Source organism: Notamacropus eugenii, chromosome 2, assembly GCF_028372415.1.
Source record: "Notamacropus eugenii isolate mMacEug1 chromosome 2, mMacEug1.pri_v2, whole genome shotgun sequence".
Lineage (NCBI taxonomy): Eukaryota > Metazoa > Chordata > Mammalia > Diprotodontia > Macropodidae > Notamacropus > Notamacropus eugenii.
The window spans coordinates 126,928,817-126,956,460 of NC_092873.1; the positions used below are offsets into that span (position 1 = coordinate 126,928,817).

Consider the following 27,644-nt stretch of genomic DNA (forward strand, 5'->3'; position numbering starts at 1 on the left):
CATTTTATTTTCACAGCAATCCTATAACACAGATGCTATTATCCCCATTTTACAGATGAGAAAATTGAGGTAGACAGAGGTTAACTTTCTCAAGGTCCAACAGATAGTGTTAGAAATAATATTTTGAAATTGTTTTTTTCACTCCAGGGTCCTAAACTAGTGTTTCACTCTGGAAGGGGTTTGGGGATGGAGAAGTATTTAACTTAAGTCTCTGAAAGATATGCCTGATGAAGTCAAGCTTTGGTAGGTACAACTGAGCTGGGGAAATTTTGAGTACAGGCTTAGTAATGAATTAAATGTTATCTAAGAACCAAAGGTTGGCCAGTGGGTGATAAATATTTTGGCCACAATAACTCCTGAAAATCACCTACTTCGATTTAGAGGGTTTGCAAGTTTCATGAGTTGAGGGGCTACTAACATGGATGAAATTGCAAGCCTTTGAAGTACTGAAGTATCCCTTTACTTTATCAAATAAGACAAGATGATCCAAAATACATTTTGAGAAATATTTCCACAAAATGATTAGGAATTTAAATGTTTCCGTACTTAAAGTGACAGATACATTAAGAATATTTTCTCTGATAGTAGTGAATAAATTGGGTTCTATTATAACTCTCAAAAGTCTGGTTGCCCTTTTCAGTTCTATATATTGCTCTAAATAATATGGAAAGAAAGGAAAATAGAGGAATGAAAAGAAAATAAAAAATGTTACACTGAAAACAGTTGTCTATTCAGCCCCAAATTGCATCCTTTAAATCAAAGTCAAGGTGGCTTTTGCAGGACAATATGATGATTCTCAACGTTATTTTCAAAGGACAAGAGTAATTTTACTTTTATCCAGAAAGTCCAAGATAATTTGGGGACAATAAATATACTCCAGTGGCATACTTTTTGATTACTATGGAGGCAGGAAGAGGAACCTCTGACAATCAAGAAACAAGATGAATTGAATAAAAATAATTCAATTATAACATTATATAATTTAAAAAGACATAAATTGTTCTGTAACACTGATACAGAATGAAGCACAGCTTTAGGCAATTCAACTTTGGATCCTTAGCCAGAAATTAGTTAGTAAAGTATCAAAATACTTACATGGTAACATGATCTCACAGAATGCATCAAAATGACAGCACTGAGGACATTGAACTGACTCTCACATTCCAGGGGACATGAGGTGGGGAGGGTTGGGGCAGTTCCAGAGTTTAATGATTATTATTAGGAAAAAAGCTGGGTATTTCTGACCTGCAGTGAATCTATTCTATATCTATTTTATGTTTCTACATGATGAGAGGAACATTTGGTGGAGATTGGTCAATTTTGAGTCCTCATAAAGCAATACTTCTGATGTGTAAGAGAATGGACCAAAATGGTTCCAGAACTGATATTTCTCTGTAATTTTTTTATAGGGAAGTCAGTCCAGAATCCATAAAGTAGACGTTTTGGGATTGTCATGGTTTAAATGTTCTTGGAGACTCTGAAACTGTTTCCAGGTCATGTAGGGGTTGTGGCTCACTTTCACTCAGTGATAAAGGTCAACAAGTTGTGGAACCAGACAAACGACTTGTGACATTTGAGAAAATGGGATAGGGACCAAGAGACTTGGAGGTGAATTCACTTATAAGAGTGACTAGCTATGCCATAGGTGAGATAAACCAATAGCTTAGTTATTGATCAGAAAAGGACTTTCATCTGACACTTTCATTTTATTAAAGAGAAAACAGAGAGAAAGAGAGAGATATGATGACAATGATGATGATGATGATGAAGATGAAATGACTTGTCCAAAGTCAAAGTCGTGACCAATTAGTGAGAGACCCTAGGTTTCAATACAGTTTTTTGATTCTAAAGTAGAATAATTGTTCCACTGTACCATGGAACCTCTAATAGTAAATTAAAAAGTGGGAGTAAAATGAAGTGATGGGGAGAAGGACTCAAACAAGATATAGGTTATTTTTGGCTTTTGAATTAGAAAAATATGACTTCGTGGCAGTGGTTCTCAACCTGTTTGTGTGATAGATGCCTTTGGCAGTCAGCTAAAGTTTATGGACCCATTCTCACAAAAATGTTGTAGAGTTATTTTTGCTTTCTTACATTTTAAAGTTAATTTCTGTTAGTGTTTAAAGAAAATAAAGGTTTATTTTTTTCCCGATTCAAGTTCATGGACTCACTGAAATTTCTGCATAAACTACATATGCCTGCTTTCAGGCATATACCATGCCATAGGTAAAGAAAACTCAAGATCTATTATCTTCATGTTATTTGGCATTTTGAAAAGTGAAAGCATGCTAAAAGGCAACTATTTATTAATCAGCTATCCTGATTCCTCTCATCTATTTTTCTCCTTTTAGACTTTTCATGCCTTTAAATATATACATTTTTACTTCTGTTCCAACTTTTTTGAAGATACTAACTTTTATGAATGTCAGATTTAGTTAATTAGCTTACTGAATTAATTTTTCAGAATTATATAGAATCAACTTCTTTTATTCAAAAAACAGTAACAGCAGTTAGTAGTAACACAGTGTTTTGAAGTTTGCAAGGTAGTTCACAAATATTATCTCATTTTATGCTTGAAACAACCATACATGATAGATACTATTTCCTTTTTACAGATGAGAAAATCATGTAGAGAAAGCTTAAATGACTTGCCCAGGATCACAAATATAGTAAATATCTGAAGCAGGTTTTGAACTCAGGTCATCCTGATTCCAGGTCCAGTGCTCTATCAATTGTAACATCTAGCTGGAGCTATTAATCATAATAAATATGTGAAAAAAATTGATACCAAACTATGACTTCTAATCTCTGTTATATTGTGTCTTATAATCAGAGTTCTAATCTCTGTTATAATGTATTTTATAATCCAGAAATCACTGCATACATATTATGGATGTATGAGATGTGTGTATATGTATGTGGTGGTAGGCATATGGAGGAAATAAATTGGGTTTTCAAAGGTTGGTGGAAGGGCTAGAAAGAAATTATTTCCATCAACTAGGAGAGAATATAGTTCTATAAATAGGTTATTTCTATCAAAGTCTATGACTTTGTCTTTTGATAAAGTCTTTGACAAAGTCTTTTACGTACTTAGAATATTTACTTTATTCGTGTATATATGTATGTACGCATGCGTGCATATATATATATTTGTATGTAGATATCTATTCTCTATTAATCTATTTGTAATGCTTACGTCATTCCCATTCATATTTAATCACATAATCCTTCCTTACCTCTTCTGATTTCCTAACACTAGATTATGCTGTAAATATGCTCAAAGTTATTTTGTAATAATTCTTTGCAAACTATAGGGGGATAGAAATTCAACTTGATCCAATTCAATCAGTCTGTTATGAGGCTATTGCCATAGTTCAGGCAGATGGCAATATGGGACTATTATAGGGTAGAGTCGGTTGAAACAAATCATTTGGATCACAGTGCTAGCTCTGGAATAAACCTTAGAGATGAACAAAAATGCAAAGGATATCAGAAAAGAAGATTAGGAAAATAATTTGAAGTCTGAAATGAGTAAAAGGGAAGCATCAAAAGTAATAAAATTGAAAACAAAATGCCTTAAATGTGCAATCTATTAGACTGTTAAATTCTTTAAAAGTAGGGGCAGAATCTTATTTTTTCTTTCTGTCGTAACACAGAGCAGCTTGTAAAAATTAGATGTTTCACAATGTTCTGCTGAATTGAACTAAAATTTATTTTAGTCATTGCACTATGGTCTGATGCTCCTTTTCCATGGTTTCATTAAAACCAAGTTGAATTAGCCATTTTTATAATCATTTAGCAAGTCAAAATGAATATTTTAAATAGTGAAAACTAGAACATCATAACTAATTTGTGTATGCAATAAGTTATCATTAATTTTTACTCCATGAATTCAGATTTTATGATAATTCATTGGAATTGGGGCTGAACAGATACTTTAAACTGTTCATGCCAAAAGTGTTTTCTTCTTCCTCTGAAACTCTCCTAGCATTTTGAATAAACAAACCATTTAAATATTATTAATGTGAGGAAACAATGTTAACCAACAAATGATTGGTAGAGCTTTAGTCACATGATTTTGTTTTAATGTGCATTAGTTTTGTTTCCTGAACTCCTTGAAGTATGTAAACTTTATTGGATTATAAGTTCCTTGAAAACAGAAATAGATTTTCCATAGTATGTTACAAACTGTTGAATATTCAACACACACTTTTTAGGTATATGATTATAAGCAAATGGTGCTGCTAATTGTAAATGCTTTGCCTTTTAGTTGGAACCACCTTGTAAGATTTGCTGAATTTATTTGGATTAATAAGATCTCATTTTCAAAAAGGGAAGCAGAATAGTATGGTGGAAAGGGGTCTGGGCTAGAAGACCCAAGCTCTACCCCTGTATTGGCAGTTTTCTACATATATGACTTTGGATGTCATTTTTTCATTCCTTGGAGCTAAGTTTCCATCCCAGAAAAATGGCAGTGCTTGCATTGATCCTGAAGAATTCTTCTGCCTCTAAAATTCTATTATTTGTACTTATCACTAATTTAGAATTACCTTTCTCCTGGTTAGTCTGAGTTAGTCAAGTTTTATAGACTTTTGTAAAGTTTCACTGCATAGTACCACTCTAAGCATCAAGAATTGTTCTCCTTTTGATAAAGAGAAGTGAATTACTCCAGCAGCTTTTTTTAGTGCATTATTTTACTCTAGTGACCTCAAAAACTTTTGCATCTCTAAAGTCTTCTTTGTCTTTGCCAGGCTTATTAAGTTGTAGGCATTTCTCAACTTGTCCTCAATTGTTCTGTGTGACCATGCACTCTGGGAGCATTGAGAATTCATATGAAAAATTTGAATGCATTTTTGAGGCTGCAAAATGATGCTCTTAGGTTGTTGCTGAGATACTTTTAAGTACTGAGGTTGTTGAAGAAATTCAGTAGGGACAAGGGCTAGAGGTCAATTAAGTCTTTAAGGCTTAAGGAGTCTTTAAATTGAGTACCTACTGAATTAGTTCCTAAACCATTATCTTTAGGGAGGATAAATTTTAGAGATGCCTTCAGAGGGAGTATCAAATTCCAGTCAAGGGCATTATGTTTACAATTTATTAGAAATACAGAGTTAGTCTTTCTACATTTCTATATTCTTGATTATAAACTCTTCAAGAGGAAGAAAGAAGGAAAGGAATACTTATTAAGTGCCTACTATGTGTCAGGCACTACGCTAAGAGCTTTATAAATATTATCTCACTAATTTTCACCACCATGGACAGCGCAAGCTATTATTATCATCCTTTCTTACAGAAAAGGAAACTCAAGGAGAATGATTGGCCCAGGGTTGCACAGCTAGTTAAGTGTCTGAGGGCAAATTTCAATTCTGTTACTTCTGCCTTTAGGCTCAGTATACTGTCTATTGAACCAGTTAGGAGAAGAAAATTGTACAGTCAATGAGTTAGAGCTGGAAGGGGTCTTTGAATTCATCTACTAAAAATCCCTCAATTTCTAGATTAGGAAATTGAGGTCCAGAGAGATAAGGTGATTTGCTTATGTTCATACAGGTAGTAAGGAGAGCTGAGATTTGAACTCAAATTCTCTGATTCTAAATATAGTACTTTTTCTACATAGATAATTTGTTCAATTTATGATTTGTAAACCCTGAATCAATACACAGAACCCACAACTAGCAAGGAAAACTCATGCTGATTGTTATTATCTCAAACCACAAGCATCTAGGTTCATCAATTACATAGTGCTATTTTAGTGCTGTTACTTAAAATTCACATTGGCTCTAAACCATTAAGTTTATTTTCTCCAGGATAAGTTTCCGGTATCTATTAAGGGTATCACTTTATGTAAATGTAGCTATTCAAAAGTATGGTTAAGGATTGTTTTGTGGCTACTTATCAGCAAATAATGTTGAAATGTAAAGCCTTTATCTATTGCTTTGATTTCTGTACACATTTATCTGAAGGGAGAACACGCAATCCATTTGTCCTTCCTCAAAAAATAATGTTCAATCTCTTTCACCCCTGGGGCCAGGATCCTAGTTTTCCATAGTAAATAACCACTCCCAGGGCACTCAACTAATTAGGTAATTGAAGTAATTAACTATTTTTATTCTGCCTTAGTGAATTTCAGCTGATTCAATTTAATGTGTTAATGGGTGATTCTTGGAGTTAATTGGCATGGAGAAAAGACATAATTTTTGTATTTCAGTAAAATTTTTAAAACATATTCATGAAATTGAATGACAGAATAACTAGTTCATGTTCTATAAATTGTATACATGTTTATTACCTACTGATTGTCATGTGGTAGAGAGACAACTTGGCATAGTTACTATGCCACAGTGGATAAAGAGTCAATTTCAAAGCTCGGAGAAACTGTTCAAATCTTACCTCTTACAATATTGGCTATGTGACCTTGTGTAAGTTCCTTAACCCCTTTGAATTTTAAAAACTCTCTAACACTATTAATTCCCCAGTACAGAACAATCTGTATTGGTGGAAGCTTTCTCACCATGAGCCTTCTAAATCAATGACATCAAAAAGTCCAGCAAAAAAAGTAGGTAGAAGTGAAAGGAAAGAATAATTAAATTGACACCCCACATGTATCTGATCCATTGGTATACTTGCAATGGTAAGATATGCAGAGGAATGTTGGATATAACCCTGTGGGAAATTTGTGAGAGGGCATGGACCAGAACTGCTTAGAGCTACAGTAAATAGATAAGCTGTAATCTTAGTTTCTAAAGGAAGTACCCATACTTATGAGATCAAAGATCCATTCAGCTATCCATGTAATTATCATCCACTACTTTTGTCATTTCAAAGTGGTTTGCTTTAAGATGCGCAGGTTAAAGCTATAAAGAAAGGGAAGAAATCTATTTTAAAATTTCATTTTAAAAATGCACCTTAAAGAGAGAGAGGGAAGCCCTACACAACAAACCCACTTTAGGTAACTGATTGCTCAGTAACGGGAGACTTAAAAAAAGTAAAAGCCTGAAAAACCTCTAGCCTCCATTTCTACAAACAGAAAAAGGCAGTACTGTACATCCCTACAAAGATAGCCAATTATTTAAATTCATTCACAATCTGTTATGTTCTTGGGACTTAAATTCAGTTCTAGATAGTGGTTAGTATTTTGAATATTTTCAAATGTCACTTCTGTTTTCCCTGGAAGAGAAATATTTCTTAACTCTCACATTCTCAGTTGCTTCATTTTTAAAATGGGAAAAAGAGTACCAACTCCCTCACAAAATTGTTGTGAGGATCAGTTGAGATAATATAGAGATCTGCAGCTTACAAAACATTATATAAATGTAAGGTTTTACAAGCCCAAAATGTTGTAGTTTAATATTCTAGGATGGTATCTAAATGCCTTCATATTGTGCCCGTTACTGAAGACTTTCAGCTCAATCTTTAATTGGAAAAGCTCTGTGCTTTCTCTCATCCAGAATGATAGTTCATTTCATCTTTACTTACTCCTCTATTATACATCCTTCAAAGACCAACAAGTCCTTGTTTTCTCTCACAAGATTTCCTATACTACTGCAGCATTCATTGATTTCTTAGCTTTGATTTTCTATATCATTTAGAACTGTGTCACATGACAGTACTTGATAATGTACTCTTCCTACATTGTAAGTTACTCTTTCATGTGTTGGTCTTGTTGCCCTAATTAAACTGTTTTTACACTTTTCTATATCTCCCACAAGACCTAATACAACAATTTCTTGCTAACTAATGGATCTAAGTGTTTTTATGTTTAACTTTTTCACTTAATTTTCAGATAATTTTAAGTGACTTTAGAATTTTCATGTGCTGATGAGGAAATTCAGAATTAGAGAACTTAGGGACATGGTAAAAGGGCATAAAGGTCATTTTTAGATATGTATAGAACTTGGACTAAAAATTTCTGAGAATGAATAGAAAAACCAAACTATATATCATCACCATCATCATCACTCCGTCTAGGAAGGCAAAATTTAGGAGGCAAATGCTTGAAATCTATACAAATTATATAAGATACAGAAAAAGTACGTAAGACCTTATTCAAAACAATCACAACATACTAGGAGGTGGAAGTATCTATTAAAGAAAATTATGATTACGTGAATTATTATTAAGAAATCATTCCAAGAAGTCACCTTCTTGACAGTGTACAAATTATTGAAAAGAAATCTGGCATCTTTGAGCCCCAAACTGCCTCACTTGGATAGTGTAGCTAAGTCAATATATCTTGGAGTATTCATGATTTTATCTTAAAGTGATTTTTTTCGGTAATGTAGCAGTTTCAGCCAAAGACAAGTGCTCTGAGAGCACCAAAGAAGCTAGTTGTCTTAAAGTACCCTTGGAATCACAAGATTTTGCTGTGAACCATAGCTTTGACACAATCTACTTTTTTGGACAAACTCTTTTGCTTCTCTGAGTCTCAGTTTCTTTATTTCTAAAGTGGAGAGGGAGTGTTAATTAATCTCAAACTTCCCTTCTTGCGCTAAAGCTTATGATTATCTAGAAAGAAGTGAGCCTCTTCTTGTCAGAACTTTTAGTTGCATACCATGAAACCTTTTGTCCTGTGATCGATATTAGCTAGGGCATTCATAACTCTCAATCTTTGTACCCACAGAATCATGTCTCAAATATGTTTCCATGTCAAAATCAATCTAGTTCTTTTTTTCCTCTATTAACAGATATTTGAGTACTTAACAATAGAGTACATGTGTATGTACTTTACTCAAACAAAGTCAAGATGACAATGAATATGATGGGACCTTTGTTTTAGCAAGCTACTGCGTAACCATATTCCTCACTTTATTTAGTGGGGAATAGAGATGCAGGGAAATATAATATGGTAGAAATGGGCTATGAAAAGCAAGTAAAGAACTTCTAGTACTGTCCCATGAAATTAGAAAAGTTAGCTGTTAGTAAAATACGTGGAAATACCTTCTAGGCTCTAAAAGGCAAGAATCATATGGATCTTCCTGGGGAAGTAGAAGTTAAGCAGCATGAATACATTCAATAAGTAAATTAGATATTACTAGATAATTAGTAGATAAATTAAACTGATTAGTAGATAAATTAAGATAGCTGATGATTGACAAGCTATAAATTTCTTTGTTTTAAATTAGATAAAAAAGTGATAATAATAATAATACATAAAATTACATAATACTTTATGATTCCCAATGTGCTTTACTTAAGATTAGTAACATTTCTGTAGTGTTTCCAACTTTCCAAAGCACACTACACATATATTTTTTTATCTGATTCTCACAACATTTTTGTGAGGTGTTGTTATTATCCTTATTTTATAGCTAAGGAGACAAAAAGCTATTTTATAACTAAGGAGGCTAAAAGAGTTTGAATGATTTTGATTTTCCCAGCTATTAAATATATGAGGCAAGATCTAAGCTTGTCTTCTTGATTCCAGGTCCATTGCTCTGTCCCACTATGCCAGCTCTCTAGATTAAATTTGGAGCACTATATTGTCCAAAAACAGAGTCTGATATTATTGTCAGAGTTAGAATCAAGTCTAGATATATCCTAGGTCTCATCAATATGTGAGATTTTATAGTCTTGTGAACTAAAAGGTCTGTCCCTCGTTTTATCTCATATTTTCTCCCACGAATAAGTATTAAACTCCCATGAAAGTTTATCTGATCCTGCCCTTTTCATATCCTTAATCTTTCCCAATCTTAAATTTTATTCTATGCAACCCTCATTGTTCATGGACATTATTACTCAATGGTTTCTCTTTTAGAATAAATAGTGAATGAATGTCTGTACTTGTGTGTTGACTTATCTCACTTATACATATTATTTACTATAATCAATGAACTCCTAGACTTGGATATGAATAAATCTCTTTTGTTCCTGAAGACACATTGACCAAAGATACAGTCCTTACTGGGCTACAGTATTTACACAAGATTTTATGGGGAAATATAAAGTAAACAAAACGTCTCTTGGAGTTTTAATCATAATTACTTAATGCACTACTGGGTTGTACAGCGTAGTGTGAACCCCTGGTAGCTAGGGAAAGACCCCACTCCACCATCACTAGCCTCCAGTCTGTAATCCCTTCTTGTAGACCTATAAAACTTTCTAGTCTGCATACTCCATAGCTGTTTGGAAAAACAAAGAATCACTTTAATTAGGCTAATGAAAGTTTTTATCAAGAACCATCCATTGATACTGGCAGATTACCTTATATACTGCCATTTGTAGGGTCTACAACCATGTTTCTCCCTGCTTTTGGCAATGTGAGCTTAGGTCAGTTCAATCATTTTGTTATAGTAACATGCCTCTCATTATTATGATGTTCCAACGATTCAAACCCAGGTCTTCCTTTTGCTACAGGTGCTTTATTTGTATCCCCATCCTTAGTCCTTTGTCATCATTCATCAACATTTTCTTTTACTCTCCAAGACTTTCTGATGAGATGTTTTCTTCTCCTTTCTCTAATGTCATCAGGTCTAGGTTCTTTCTGCTTTCTCAGGTAACAATTACTACTCATCTGAATTTACCAATACTAACTAAGAATTTTGTAGGAGTTTCTGAGCATTTTTCTTTTAGTTATTCAGCCACACAGTAGGGCTTTTTGAAGACAATATAAAATTATTACTAAGGTGCTATCTGTCAGTTATATGTCATTTGTTTCACAAAATAAAAATAGATATTCATTATTTTTTTTAACTAAGAACAATATTCTCCTAGTGCTGCAAAAAGTTTGCCAATCTAGAATGGTAGAGAGCATTTCCTCATTGAAAGTTGTTAGTGAGTAGACTCCCTCTTCCAAAATAGATTAACAATCTTTCTGCAAATGCAAAGTTTTAGATTTGCCTGGAACCATGGAAAGTTAAGAAATTTTCCAAAGATCACACAGCAAAGATACCTAGCACTTTCCAAATGTTTATTTATTTATTAAAGTATGAGATACTAGATTTGTACCCAGAACTTCCTGATTTAGAGACCAGCTCTCTATTCACTCTGCCATGTTGCCTCTTCAGAGGACATGTGTTAATTTATGTATATGATAATGCAAAATAATAAAAAAATATATATATAAAAGTATATAGATGAAGCTGGCATAAAACCTCTTGTATTACCTGATAGAATGTAAGCTCCTGGAAGGCAGCTTATTTATTTTTTATTTTATTTCATTTATTTTATGTTTTATTTTTTTCTGAGTCCTCATTGCTTAACACAGTGCCCAACACTTAGCCAACATTTAATAAATGCTTGTTGACTGATTGAATTATAGAATGAAAGACAGAGAGACAGATAGATAGATCGAAATCTGTACTAAATTCCTAATGTCTCACTCTCGAAGATAAATGATAAGCGCAAGTTCTCAGAGTTTCTATCAAGCTATAAAGACCCTAATTAAAGGTAGTCCTGTGGATAGTCTAAGGGACAGCATAGCCAAGCATAGATAAGTTTGTCATCAGAAGACTGATGCTGAGACAATAATCTTTTCATGTGCACAGTAAGTCATGAAGACGATCTTTTGAAGCATGGAATGATTATAATTTCTTTCATTGGAACAACTATGAGCATAGTGGCTATATCTATTTTCTGACTTCTTGAACTAGAGAACAAACCACTATTTTCAAAGTTATAATCAAAGAATTTTATAAAATGTCTTGTCTCCCTTAAAAGTTTACTGACCCCCAGCTGCCATTTCTGACTAGATGAGACAGGAAAGATGAAAAGGCAATCTAAATCACTTTCTTTATTTCTTAAAATTTAATTTAAAAATAATTTAAAAGCTGAGTCCCCTTAAGTCACTTATACATGATTTCTTAAAAGAGAAAAAAAAAAACCAACCACAAATTAGAAAAGATAAGAGCCAACAAAAATAACTTTTTTAGCCTCCTCTCTTCATCATCTTTTCTATTAAAACCTCAGCATATGCTACCTGATTTCCCAGAAAGTATGGTAGCTGTGCCTACATTATGCTGGGAATCATGGATAAATTTGTCCTTATTAAATGAAACTCTGCCACATCCATCTACAAATCAAAATTTCTCCTATCTTTCTCTTTTCCATTTAAAATGGTCCGTTAATCTATGAACTTGCAGCCACCCAGCTGGTATGATTATTCATACTGTTTCATTTTGTTCTGCTATGGTCACAGATTTCATTAATGCTAAGTTCTTTTTTTCAAATTGGGAAGGTAATCATCGTGTACTGCAATTGATTCAAAATGAAACATTCAAATATCTAGGAATAAGAGCTAAAACTACTGTTTTCCTTTCATCATTTCCAGGCAGAACATTCCTATTATCTCACTTGTTCTGCAGAGGTATCATCTAAAAGCCCACCAACGAGTGGGGACATTATTAGTTCTTCAACTCATACATCCAATAACTGTTTTAATAAACAATGTATTTATCTGAGACTTTAAAATCATGATCCATTCTTAGCTTCCCATCTTAGGGTAAATTGCTATCTGGCACTTTCTATAGGCCATACTTATGACAGGCAAATTTATGTGCCTCATTTGAAATTCACTCTTAATAAATTATTTTCTTTTCCAGATTTTTCCCAATCAATCACCGTGCCTCAAGCAGATGTGCGGCACTTGTTATGGAGCTCCAGAAAAACTTCCAGTCATATATTTACATTCATATTCTTTGAAAATAAATTCAGTTTTTATTTAATCAGAAATGAATATTCATGTAAAGCAGAAAGACAAATCTGGTAGGATATTTTATCAGGCCACATTTTTCAGAAAAAACATCTTGCGTAATATGAATCTGGAAGCCAGAGAGAAACACGGTACAGTCCAATACTCTGAAAAGACGACTAGTTTTGGATGTAACGCACATCTGCTTAAATACTACCTCAAATTCTTACTTCTTGTGTAACCATGGGCCTCAGTCATCTCATCTGTAAAAGGAAAGGATCAAATCTGATGTCCTCTAACATCCTTTGTGGCTATAAATCTATGGTTCTGTGATTTGCCCTTAAATTTAATCAATAACTATCACTTTAGCTCCAGAAAAATGTAAGATCTAGAGGAATGTCAGCTGACTGAGGGTAGGAAACACTTTCGTTGTTCTTTGTATTGTCTGCATTTAACTCAATGCCTGGAACACAGTAGGTACTTAATAGAAGCTTGTTAAATTGGATTGAGGGATGTAAATTGACCTGATAGAGGCCTCCTGACTGATAATCAATTATCTTTCATTATGAGAGGATTAGGGGTGAAGTGACATACTGACTGACTGAATTTTAACCCCTTTCAATTTGTTATTAAAGAATATGGTAAATAAAAATGAATTTAGAGGTTTATTATGTGAGCATTTTGATCCTAAGACCCAATTTTCCTGGTGAATATTAAAGCCTTCCCCTGCCAGAGCCTCCATTTAACCTTAGGAGGTCCTTCTGTTTCTTGTGAAAAGAGGGTAAACACTTTGATACCTTCCTTCCCTTATTCCATGTTGCATAATTAGTTCCTAAATATTCATGTCTGTTTATAAGAGAACTGTGTGAAAAAAAGGACCTTTCATTTTCTGGTCTTCAACATATCAACAGATTACAAAGTACCTTCTTATAAACTGTCTCACCTGATTCAATCATCGTAACAACCCTCTGAAAGAGACAGGGCAGTGATTATTAGTATCTCATTTTTTTAGATGGGGAAACTGAGGCTAAAGGGGTTAAGAGACTTGTTCAAGGTCCCAGAGAAGGTGACAAAAGTAGAAATCCAAACGCATTCTTCTGACTCCAAGTCCAGCCTTCTTTCCATTCTACCATTCTGCTTCTTTTGAACTGTTTGAGTATTGGTGCATTTATAAACACAGGACAGAACAGACAACATACAAATCACTAACAAACCACCAATTAAGATGAATATATGAGAGAGGAAAAGTACCATTTTAATTAGTGAAAAGTTCAAATTGTACAACATTTCTAGAAAAAATGACTTTTAATGAAGACGCATGTTATTGTTTAAGGCAAAAATCGGTAAACAGAAGTAAATTAATAAAATTACAATAAATAATGGGACATTATATAATAATGATACAATTTTTTTTTCTTTTTGAAGTCCTTTAAAATATAAGAATTAATTGCTTAACCCAGAAGTTGAAACATGTTAAAGTTTGCAAAGGATCAGACTGTTATAAACTGGTGAGTTGTTTAAAAATTTTTCATAGCCTGAATCTTGTAAATTTCAAGCAACAATAACTAGCATTTATATAGGGTTTTAGGTACTCCAAATGCTTTAGCTTTGTTATCTCATTTGATCCTCACAACAATCCTGTGAAGTAGGGGCTGTAATGCCCATCTGACCAGTGAGGATATAAAAGTTGTAAAACAATAAGTGACCTTCCAACTGCTAAAGGGCTGGTACCTGTCTGAAATAGGATTCACATTCAGGATGCAGCTAGATGGTGTAATAGATAGAGGATTAGAATTTGGAGTCAGAAAACTCTGAAACCCATCTCCAACACTTATTGACTATATGACCTAAACCAATTAACCTCAGTCTTGGTTCTCTTTCCTGTAAAATAGGGATAATAATAGTACCTACTTCACAGGATAGTTCTAGAGATCAAATGAGATGACATAGAAAAAAAAGTATTTTCCAGAACTTAAAGCTATATAAATGGTAGCTATTATCTTCATAACTGAAGTCTTCCCTGAACTTGAATCTAGCACTTTATTCACTGCACTGCCTAGTTTAAGCTAGTCTGAATTAAGAGAGTCTTACTGTTTTATGAAAACATGAGTTGTAATCCAAATGCCAGCCTTCCTATTGAGAAGGAAGCTTTATACTCAAATCTCACCATGATTTGCCTGACATGATGGGAGTCAGTGGTACAGGGGAAAAAAGGTTGCACTTGGAATGAGAAGACAAGTCTTTGAACCTAGATTTGTTACATGCAGGTTGAATACAAGCTGTTTCTCAGCCTTAATTCTCTCTTCTCCTTGATGGGTAAAATAATATCTGTACCTGTGTACAAATTTGTACATGTACAAAATAACATTCAACTCCCTATGTCAGTATTGTTTTGAGGAAATACAAAGGCATCACATAAATAGGAGCCATTACTTTTTCATAATGAGCTTATAATTCCTTTTAGCTGTGACATTTTGTGATTCTAGGAATATGTGTTTATAGCCCGTTTGTGTACTAATGACTTTGACCAGTAGTTTATACTTTGGGCTTTTAATAATTTAATGGTAAGAACCTCAAGTGCAAGGAGTCTTTTTCTGTTTTATAACCCCAACTTGTAGCAATTATTACAAATTTAAAAAAAAAGCTTTTCATTTGCTCACTTAGTCAATTACCATTCTAAAACACCTCCTATATGCCAGGCACTATGCCAAGTGCTGGGCTACAAGAAAGGGAAAACAAACAAAGAAAATTCCAAAACAAACAGAAAAAGTTTCTTCTCTCAAGAGCTCACAGTCTAACAAAGGAGACATGCAAACAAATATGTTCACGTAAGATATAGAAAAGATAATTGGGTGGGGTTTTAAAATTGTCTAATCTATGATAAAAGAAACTGAGGCACAGCTCTGAGCCAATGGTGGACCTCACATCTTCCTCATAGTCTGAGATGCTTCCTTCTTTTAGTTTTATAATGTTTTATAGTGTTTTAGTTTTATGATGCTTGATACTCAGACAATACAGGTGAAGTAAACTAACAATACGGAATCTCATGGGTTGATAGACCTTGTCCTTGACCCTCCAGGAGGGTCTACACAAAATAGAGAATCCCATTGCTTCACAAAGGGGCTAATGAGCAGACCATACAAACCTATCTTGACCTTTCAAGAGGTTCGACCAAATCCATGAGCATACCCATGGGCTGAGCTGACAAACAGATGTCAAAACAACCACATGGGAGATGGACCAGTAGAAAGACAGACTGGTGACTGACAACCAGGGTCACTTGTTGGCCAAGTGCTCATGGTCATCTCCTCATGTTGAGCAACAGAGGGATGATGAGGTACAGAGGGGCACCAAAAATAGCTGGGGGTGGGGTGGGCTTTCCAAGTAAATGAATCACTTCCCCCCTGTTGAGCTTGGTCATCACAATAAGGAAAAAGAGGGGTGGAGGTCCTCTGGTTAGCTTCCTATCATTAAGCAGGTGAACTTAAATCTGTAGTTCACAGCTGAGGCTTATTATCAATACTTATAATCACCATCCCTATGGAATCATATCAAACTGACTGGAATAAAATAGAGGTCCAATAAAATAGGCATCTAATAAAATAGGGGTCCAATTAATCATCTAGCACAATTGGAGAAAACGAATGGAGAGAAGGATTGGTATTAAGAGGAGTTGAGAAAGGCTTCTTGTAGAAGATTTTAACAGGGACTTAAGGGATAGCAGGGTAGCAAGAGAAAGAGATGAGGAAGGAGAAAATTCCTGGAATATCCAATATATTCAGTGAATATTCACTTCACTGAATTTCAAAGTTATATTGAGATTTTCCAATTTTGTCCATCATCTCAGTCATCAGTTCCTCTTTCAACCAAAAATGCCCCAACTTTGATTTATTTAATATATAGGTATTAGGGGAGCTAGGTGGCGCAGTGGATAAAGTACCCTGCCTGGAGTTAGGAAGACATATCTTCCTGAGTTTAAATCTGGCCTCAGACCCTTGCTAGCTGCCTGATTTGGGGCATGTCATTTAACCTTGTTTACCTCAGTTTCCTCATCTATAAAGGAAGCTGGAGAAGGGTGTATCTTTGCCAAGAAAACCTGAGGTAGGGTCACAAAGAGTTGGACACAAATGAAATTACTAAACAACAACAAAACAGAAATAGTGCAGCTAGGTGGCACAGAGGATTGAAAAGAATTGGGGAAATAATGGTTAGGTCAGCCAAAGTTCTGTTCTTTCTGCCTTTCCAATTTATATTCCAACTCATATCACTTACTCTGTCTACACAGCTAGTCTCTTTTTCTCATTTCCCTTTTTACTTAGTTAACAAGCATTTATTTTGCTAATTTGCCCAGTGTGCAAGCTAGGGCTAATTAGCAGAGAAGACTTTTAAAATAGGGTGGACATTTTTTTTTTTTTTGATGATTACTCCTCATGGGGGCAATTAGTACAGATTCTATGTAACCCAATGAGACTCAAAAAAGAACTAAGAGTAAGGTTTCTCTTTCACCTCTGACCCCACTTCTTGTTCTCAGAATCAGAGTTGGAGAGGCCAAGAGGAATATCTTAGAAAGAATAATCTGTTTTTATAAAAGTCTCCTCATTGAAATGTTAATTCAGCATTTATGGTTTTCAAAACTGTAAACGATGGAGTAAAGAGCAAGAATCTTATCCATTATGACATACCACCACACCAGAAGCTTTGATATCCAATTCATTTCTTCCATTAATTGTTATGCATATAATTCTTCTGGCAGTCTACAGCATCATGGCAGGAAACTGAATCGCTTCTATTTGAACTGTCTTAGGAAGATTCTGAAGATCATCTGGCAGGATATGGTACTAGACACTGAGGTCCTTGCTTGAACTAAACTGTCAAGCATTTGAGGTATGCTTCAGAGAGCACAACTCTGATGGGCTGGCCATGTTGTTCAAATGTGAAATGTATGCTTGCCAAAAAAGACTATCTTATGGAGAACTTGCATGGGGCAGGTGATCACATGGTGGTCAGAAAAAGTGATACAAAGACACTTTCAAGGTCTCTGTCAAGAACTTTGGATTTGATTGTGTGACACGGGAGACATTGGCACAGGACTGCTTGGCATAGTGTGCCCACATCAGAAACGGTTCTGTACTCTATGAGCAAAGCAGAATTGAAACAGCATAAAGAAAACGTAGGATGCACAAATTTGAAGTATCCACCCCGAATGTTCACAAAGACTATCTATGCCCAATCTGTGGTAGAGCATTTCAAGATTGTATTGTATCAATTGTATTGGTCTGATCAGCCATAGTCTGACTCACTGAAGCTTGACTTTATCATGGTGATGTCATTTGGTCCTCTTCGAGAACAAAGGACAACAACCAATGCATATAATTCTAAGAATTCAGTCTCCTCTGTCATATTATAAAGGTGTTATGTCTTGTTTCCTTCACAAATTTGTGGCAAGCATAATCAAATGAACATTTTGTAATGATAAATTTGCAAAGTCATTTTTTTAAAAAAAATTTGTCTGTAAATGATACCACATCTATGGTATCCTTTCTCTGAACTGAGACATCACATGTTGTTTATAATGGATGACAGGTCACATGTAGTTTGCAAAGGACTTTCCTCACAACAACAGTGGGAAGTACAGAATGAAACTATTATCACCATCTTCATTTTATAGTTGAGATTAAGTGACTTGCTAGGATTTGAACATAGACTGTAACTCACCATCTAGGATCTGGTGCATTAACATAAAGTCTATATACTACAATAAAGTTGACAAATCATCACTTATTTTCTGTTATTGGTTTTGAGGGGAAAGAACTTTCTTTAGAATTCTCAATGCTTAGTAAATACATACCAAAGTTAAAAATGGATGCTAGGTCCTCCCTTCTACCATACTTGTCCATAGATCTGACTTTTGGGGATAGGACTTCCCAATTTATCTTATTATACTTTCATGTATTATCACTTACTTTCCTCAGAAAGGAAAAGTAGCACACTCCCACAACATCTCTTAGCCCAGTAGTTCCCAATCATAGTCAGTTGCTATACTGCTTGGATTTTCAATAAGTCTTCTCTACCTCCTACTCAACAGAAATGGAAATGTGCACATACAAAGGAAACAGATTCATTAATTTTTGTTCCCCAAAATTACAACAAAATTTTTGTAGCTTCATGAGTTAGAAATCAACTCGGAATTTTTCGAACATTTCAGTAGGATAGCGTAGGTTACCAAATTCCTTGTACCTCACTGACAAGTTTCTTGTCCTCCCTGAGCACACATGTATCCCAGGATGGGAATCCTGTGTAGCGTATTCCTAGAAATGAGTTTGGCTCAGCCATCTGACATGTTGGCAACAAACACAGTCAGCTTGGTGAACACAAATATATTCTTATTTTTCTCCTCCTTTTCACCTTGCTTAAACAATGAGACAGTTCCCCTGTCCTAGCTGATCTGAAGTCTGAAAACTCCAAGTAAATATCAAGCTCTTCTTTTCCTTCTTCACATATGGTACACACAAATATATATAGTACATGTAATTAAAAGAACAGAATTGATTTTTAAAAAGTAAAATAAACATTGGAATTTATATACTCATGTTTTGGCATATAGGATATGTGTGAATATAAGACATACACACACACACACACACACACACACACACACACAAACATGGCATTCATACTCTTAAAAGCTACCTTAAGAAGTGATCAACTTATCCCCAAAATATTTCTATTGCCCAATGTATTTAAGTATATAGTCCTTTAGGATCTGTAGTCATGCTTATTTGAATGTGTTCTATGATCTTGAATGGGAAAAACGATTAGAAGAAATTGGATGTGGGTGAACTAATATTTGATAAAGCAATGCTGTTTTCTTTTTAAAGGCAAAAATGATGAAAGGTGGAATTTTCAGGAATATTTGTCAAGAGATTAAAACTTTACTTTTTAGTTTTAATTGTACTTCCAATTTAGGTGAAGTTATATATTTTAATTAAATGATTCTTCTTTTAAAATTAAAAGCATTGAATTTAATAAGATTGAACACAATGTAGTCACTAGAGAGTAGATCCCAAGGTCTACCCCAAGACTAGATGACCTGGGATTGAATTTTTCTTCTACTTGTCATAGCCACGTGACTGCAGGTAAGTCACTTTAACTGCAAATCTCAAAGTATGTAAATTGTAGTTGATTTGTTGATCTGCCTCCTCAGTGAAATTTTCACACTCTATGTTCTTTAGATCAATGAACTCATAGGTTTGGACCCACAGTGTGTGTTTATATATATATATGTACCCATATATCCAATACACACAAACATATGTAAATTATATAATTGAACATTATGAGATGGATAGACAACTGGCTTCAAAATGAGAAATATCTAGGTTCAAGTTCAACTTCTCTAACACCTAGCTCTCAGTGCTCTAGGCAACTTTGTAAGATGTAAGTTACATGAAAGGTGTCAACATATATCAATAAAAGGCATTTCTTCACCTGGGAGTTGCCTATACAAATACAATTAGAGGTCCAGTTCCTATTCCTGATGGGGTACTTGAATGCTTGTGCTTGGACTCCAGTTCCAAAAACACATTTCTCCCTAGCCTCAAAACACTATCTCTGACAATTTTCTCCCCAGCCTAAAGACAGTATGCCTAGCAATAACTCACGAGTGGGTCCCAGTAAGACAAACTATCTTTCCCTGCAATTATTCATAAGCAAGTCCCCAGTAAAATAAACTATCTTTCCCCATCACAAGAACAAGCTGATCTCTGAAGAAATTTTCTTGCACAAAATAAGGTTATCTTGTAACCACAGAATTATCATGTATTAATTTCCAAAGTTTTCATATTCAATCCAGAGCTCAAACTATATGTGCCAGCTCTCAAAGTTATCTTATTACAGACATAATAGACCAAAAATACACCCCTGAGAAACCCCTTGCCCGGTTTCCAGTCACAAATGATGTCTGTGATTAAGATTGTAGGTTTTCACCTAATTAGCACATCTGGCACATAATTCACCACTTTTTCTATATAAATGGTAGCATCACTCCTGTTAAGTTGCAAGTTCCTTAAGGAATGCAAGCTCCCTAAGGAGCTCTGACCTCTACATTGGCATTACAATAAATCTTTGCTACCTTAAACACTGCTTGAGTCTGTGAATTCATTCCAGATGACCCTCTCCTGTATTTTGGTTTCTGGGAGGGGGTTCCTGAATGCCCGCCTCAAACCTCATTATCCCTATGAATCCTTTAAATGTTTGTTATTTCACTGGTTGGGCATCATTAATTATAGGACCCATAAAGAGAGATCACTAACCCTCCATACCTTAGTAGATTACTTGCTTTTACTGAAAAAAAAAAATACCTGGTAGCCAATTTTTGTGATGAATTTCTCCAGTCTTAGCTGTACTGGTCCTCAATCAACAGACATACATAAAACACAGTGCTGGATCTGCACTGGAAACTTTTTCAGTGTAACAGTGTCTGACAAAACTTTTGTTCAGCATAATTTTTGTGAAAGCAGTGTTGCTCTGGTAGAGGTGTTTAGAATTGTGTCCTCTAAATAAATACCCCAATAATTATAATTACTGCCTCCTACCAAACCTTTTGAATGGTTAAGCTGTATTACTCAGTTTGATGTATATGACAGCAGAAGGACACACCACAGTTGCAAATCAATAAGACTGACAATTGGCCTAGTGAAATACACAAGGCACTAATCAGAATGCTCTCTGTTGCTATTGAAATTGATCTATGACTGTGATTAATTGCCTTTGAAATTTTGATCAAAATTGATCTGTCCAATTTTCTAGCTCTGACTCCATAAGTCAAATATCACCCTGGAATTACACAAATCAATTTGGTCTGAGTTTCTGTAAAAATGAAAGGGAAGGAGAGACAGAGGTAATTTTTGCATTGTCAGTGACTGATTGTTTTTCTGATTTCACAATTTTTGTAAAGACAGAAGAGGTCTTACCGTAGCTGTCATAGGCGTCTTCGCTTGTTCCATGACCATAGTCATAATATTCAGGCACACTGCAATAGATTCAGAGAGCAATCAATGTAACTGGGATCAGAAGGTTTCAGCCCAGAACAGCTCAGATAGGAGATAAAGTTAAAATGTGTGATAGGATAATATCTCAGTACATTCTAGGCATGAAACATTATCCTTGAAAAAAAAAACTGTAATAAAAGTAGAGGTTATTGACAAGTAGTGCCATGATTTTCTCATACTATTTCACTCCTCCTTTCATCTCTCCCTACATCTTTATCTCCATCCTCCAATTTTATAAATCAAACTTCTCCTAAAACCCAAGCACAATTCTTTAAAAGTATGTCAGGAGGATGGCTATAAAAGGTCCATTTCCAAGAAAAAAGAGCTAAGAGGTGACAATGTGGTCAATCATGCATGATTGTTAATACTGTTTCCTTAAGAAATATGCATCCATCTTATTCTTACCTTCAAACACTGAGATAATATTTATACTTCCCTCTTGATTTTCCAGATGATATCTATTTCTCAACCATACAAATGATTTCCTCTCATTCAGAATTTTGTCAGAGGCTTCCATATTTCAATGACTGCCATAAATGTCTTTCTAAAAGATTTTTCCTTCACTTCTTATAGAAGCATTATACCAATGGCATACCCTTTGGGATAATGGTATAAAAAAGGGAACCTCTTTTGGCTTCGCATAATGTTCTACTAATGAGTCCATCTCTGAAATACCTTATGTGAGAAATATGAAAGCATCTAAGTATTGAGCCATATATTATAAGAATTCTGAGAGATGTCTGCTCCCTACTCCTACCTAGGTCTAATAAAACTATTGTTCCAAGAAAACTCCCATATATATATCATATATATATATATATATATATATATATATATATAAACTTTGCATAAGTTTATTTTATAAATTAAAATTATTTCCTCTATATACATCTTAGCATGGTGTGGTTTCCATATATAAGTGCTCCTAATAAGAAAAAAAAATGGCCCAATGGTAAATATGAAATTCTTTAGTAAGGCTGGAATTGGGAATGGGAGTATCAAAGGGTAAAGAAATAAAAGGCAAATAGAAGGGCCTGGAATCAAACTCATTCATCTCATTCATGATTGCCATTACCACTCTCAGACAACCAAACAATCCCTTTAATGTCTTACAACTTAGGTCTTAGGGATTCTTAGAAGAGAGTAAAAGAGAAAAAAAAAGAAATGGGAAGGAAGACGGGTTGTAAAATAATGGGAAAACTAAAGAAATAAGTAGTGATAACACATATCAGAAATAGTAGAATGTCTAGAAGAAGAGAATCCTGAAGATTAGACTAATTTTTATGACAGGAAATGCTATTCCTATTAATTCAATAAATATTCACTAAGCACCGACTGCAGAAGGCATCCCTGATAAGCACTGGAAGTATAAACATGAAATAATCCCTAACCTCAAAGAGCTCATAAACTCCTGGGGGTGGTGGGAAGGACAACATGGACACAAATGAGTATAGTACAATGAAAATCGATTAGATCAGAGAGGGAAAAGGAGTAGAAATGAAGGAAAGGGAAAGGTTAAGAAAGGAGGTGACATCTGACTTGAACTTTGAAAGCAAAGATTGTAAGAGGTGGAGATGAGAAGGGAATCCACTCTAGGAATAAGGGATGGATTGTATAGATGCAGAGGGATTGGAATGGAAATGTCTTGAGTTTGAGAGAAGCTAATAGTCTAATTTGGTTGAGATGCAGAATCCATAAAAGGGATTAGAATGAAATAGGGTGGGAAAAGTGGATGGAATTCAGATTAGGGATGACCTTAAATGTAAGGTTCAAGAGTTTTTATTTCATCTAAAATCTAGCATTAGAGAATAACAGCAAAGGAAAGTACTTTAAAAAGGACTTGCTAGCCGTCCTCCTTTAGGCACATATACCAAAACTATCGGAGGCAGGACAGGTAATCAATTAACAATCCACAAATATTTATTAAATGTGTTAGGCACTATACTAGGTCCCAGGGGTACAAATACTAAGAATGACACTTTCCCTACTCTCAAGCAGCTTAATATTATATCAAGGGAAATAATGTTGTTGTTGCTGAGTTGATTCAGTTGTGTCCAACCTTCCGTGACCCATTTGGGATTTTTTGGGCAAAGACACTGGAGTAGTTTGTGATTTTCTTCTCCAGCTCATTTTACAGATGAGAAAATGGAGGCAAAAAGGATTAAGTGACTTGCCCAGGGTGACAAAATTAGTAAGCGTCTGAGGCCAAGTTTGAACTCAGGTCCTCCTGATTCCAGGGTTAGAGCTTTATTCAGCAAGCTGCAGAGAAACAGCATGTATGTGTGTAAGAACCTATAAACACATATAAAGAGAATAAATGCCAGATAGGTGAATATAAAATTATTAGGGAGGAAGAACCTTAGTAATTGGGGTCAGTGAGTGATTATATTTTTATGATGGTCCAATGACCAAAACATAGTAAAGACCTGAACTAGGAGTTCCCCTTTTCCTTCTGCAACTCATATGTAGAATGTAACTCCACTTAGATTCAACACCTTCAAGTAATACATTTTTGAGAGAATTATTCTATCAATCAACTGATAAGATGACCCAGATGTGACATGCATAGGACCTGGGTAATGTGATTTAGGTACAAACAGTTCTGTTTCATGATTTTTTTTTTTAATGGGAGCAAGAAGATGTTGGAGATGGCAGTAACTTCCCTCCTCTTTCTACACAATCAAGTGTCCTTGCAAATGAGTCCCCGTCTGTTTTTCTAAAGCATCCTATAGAAGCTACCATCACTTGGTCACGTACACTGGATAAATGCCATAAACAAATACGAACTAGAGGCAAACAGCATAAATGTGTTGGCATTAAGCTAGAAGAGACTTTAGAACTAATCTAATCTATGTCCTCATTGTATAGATAAAAAAAATAAGGTACAGAGAAGGAAGTGATTTATCTAGAGTCATAATTGGTGGCATTGCTATAAAGTCATTTACAACTCTTTGTGACTTCATTTGTGGTTTTCCTGGCAAAGGCACTGGAGTGGTTTTCCATTTCCTTCTCTAACTCATTTTACAGATGAAGAACTAAGGCAGAGTTAAATAACTTGCCCAGGGTAACAATGATAAGAAATGCCTCAGGTCAAATCTGAACTCAGGAAGATGAGTCTGCCTGGTTCCTAGACCAGTGCTCTACCCACTGTGCCAACTAGGTGCCCAAGATCATAGAGTAGGAGCTATAAACTAGCAGAAGTAGGATTTGAAGTCAGTCCTTCTGACTCCAAATTCACATTTTCAAGAGAAATTTCTGGTCTGTGTTAGCTTACAGTTTAAACTTCAGTCAATAAAAGAGTCAGGATAGGATGAAATAGAGACAATATGCATAAAAAGTACTAGCTTACATAAATCATAATGGATGGATACAACATCCTAAAAAGTAACTTTCATGTAGAGATAAGGATTAGACCTGTGATTTCATTGACATAGGGAACTCATAAACTCTATACTAAAGCTGGTCTTCACCTTTTTTGTAACTTAGTGTCTTAAAGAATTACCTAGAGTACTTAGTGGTTAAATGACTTATTCAGGATCACATAGCTGGTATATACAATTAAGAGGAGACACTTGAGCCCCAAACTTTCTGGTTTTGATGGTAGGTCTCTATCTGATATACTAGGTTCTTTCTCTAATTTTCATATAGGTATTAGTGATATCCAGAACATCATTTGATGTGAGATACAACAACTTTTATATCAATGTTGTAGCTTATGTTCATGAAGAGAACGAGGAAAACACTGAGAAGTGTCTGTTGACATCAAAGAACAATGGATTTAAGCCTGATTTCCTCCAGAGCTTTTTGTGTCGTAACCTAACTCACCTGTAGCAGTTGATAAGTGAATCGCTACTTAAAAGTCTATCACATAGATTTAATCCAGTGTGTATTCACAACCTCTGGGTGAATCTCAAATGCACAATTATCGATGACCAATATTTCATTATGATGTAAAAAGTTATATACAGAGCGTACAGGATATACAAAGTATATACACAGAGTATATAAAAGCATAGTATTAGATCTAAAAGAGACCACACATCACTTAGAATAACCAATGCTCTCATTTTACAGATAAGGAAACTAGAATCCCAAGGGGTTAAACGATTCTCTCAAAGTCATTTACCATAGGTAGCAAGTACAGAAATGATATTTGAACACAAATTCTCTAACTCAACATGCTGTGCTCTTTTCATTGTATTTAGTTTTCTTGAACACAGCCACCTACCTAAAATCAGGACCTACTGTGTGAAAAGTTGAGCGACTCATTAAACTATGTCCACCCATTAATACAAAAACAAAAATTAGCAGGTATTCTGGAGGTGTGTAATAAAATGTCTTAAATATCAACTCCCAAAGTCACAATGGAAACAAGACTCTGGGGTAGTATATAATTGATAAGAGATCTATTCTACTTGGATCATGCTGAGACCAGAGTGAAAACATTAGAAAATAAAATCAACATTGATTATAAAATTCATTTCCACAGTTGGACATTTTCACTTGGAATTTATCTTCTCAAGTTATTGCTGTGATGAAGAACTAAATAGGGATAAATTCAGGACAGATGAATTAGGATGAAATTAGTAGTCTAGGGAGCCCAAAATAATATGTTCACCCCAATCGAGTTCTTTTTTAAAAAAACTAATTCCCAGGGAGACTAACTTCAGCATTATAATGGTGTTTATATTTATATGATTCACACACAATCTATCACTTAGTGTTCAGAGAAATCATATAACATACCTTCACAAAATTCAAAGTGACTAATCAATTTAGCAAAGTATTTTACTGCTATATACTGAATCATCACTACATCTCAGTGAAGATAGGCAGTATTACAAATGGCAATGTTAAGATATAGACTATACATACAAATCAATTTTATGGAATTCATTGGGGTGGGCATAAGAAGATGATTGAATGTATTAAAGTAACTACTTATTTTTTCTATATAATGATTGAATCATGGAGTGAGATGGGATCTTTCAGATCATTTCATTTAAGTCCCTCATTTTATAGATGAAGAAATCAAGTTCCAGAGAAATTCATTGATTGGCTGGCATCTATCTTTATTCTCCCAATTTCGTTTTAGATATTTTGCTTCCCTATGCTAGATTCCCCATGAGAAATGAAACAAACCACAAAAACCGTTTACAGTTTTGCATGGTACAAAGACAGCTAGTAACCATAAGTCTTGGCCCAAATCCCATATTAAAAATTGGGCTAAAGATCCTCAAATTTCAATGCAAATTGTCATTTTTGATTGCTTATTGGTGTCATTTTTTTTATCTTTATCTGACATAGAAAATGAAGAAACAATAAAACTAGAGGTTATGCTTGAATATTCTCTTTTCTTCATGTGCTTGAATATTGACTAAAGATAAGTTCATAATGAATAGTTCTATTTCCTCAGTGAATTTTCAATATTTGAAAATATTGACGATTGCTTCGTGATAAATACAATACCAATAATTGTCTTTTGACTTAAACATGACCTCTAGCTTTATCATTTCTAGTTGTCTTTGTATAATCCAATCAGAGGTGGTGAGGATTTGTATTAAGATGATAATGAGCTATGAATAGATGAGGAATATTTTGAAGCAAAAACCAGTTACTAAAAGATCACTTCAATGTTTTTAGCATGGTGAGCAGTATGTATCAGAGGCAAGCCTTGAACCCAGGTTAGCTCTCCAAAGAGATCTGTCCAACTTTTTCTTAACTTACACTCACTCCCCCCAAAAAATATCCTGTTTGCAATGTTAATTGGAACTACTTTTGGAGACTGACTTTGCCAATCAAAAACTAACTCTCAGTGTGTTGTCATGGGAGTGGTTTACTATTGGATTGAATGTGGAAAAGATGACAGTTGTTATTGTTATTGGGTCAGGTCTGAATCTTCATGACCCCAGGGACCATATTGTCCTTGGAGTTTTCTTGGAAAAGATACTGGAATGTTTGTCATTTCTTTCTCC

At 34.7% G+C, this 27,644-nt stretch overlaps 1 protein-coding gene across 6 annotated transcripts in view; it reads right to left on the reverse strand.

Moving 5' to 3' along the window:
* Positions 1-27,644, reverse strand: part of KHDRBS2 (KH RNA binding domain containing, signal transduction associated 2) — a 926,489-nt gene that overhangs the window by 81,434 nt on the left and 817,411 nt on the right. For all 6 annotated transcript variants that reach the window (XR_011974335.1, XR_011974338.1, XR_011974337.1 and 3 more), the window contains one exon: positions 21,592-21,650. Coding sequence is in view for 2 of the 6 variants with exons in the window: in XM_072642542.1 (XP_072498643.1) it covers positions 21,592-21,650 (59 nt within the window). In the remaining 4 variants the exon portion in view is untranslated. The remainder of the gene's footprint in view (positions 1-21,591; positions 21,651-27,644) is intronic.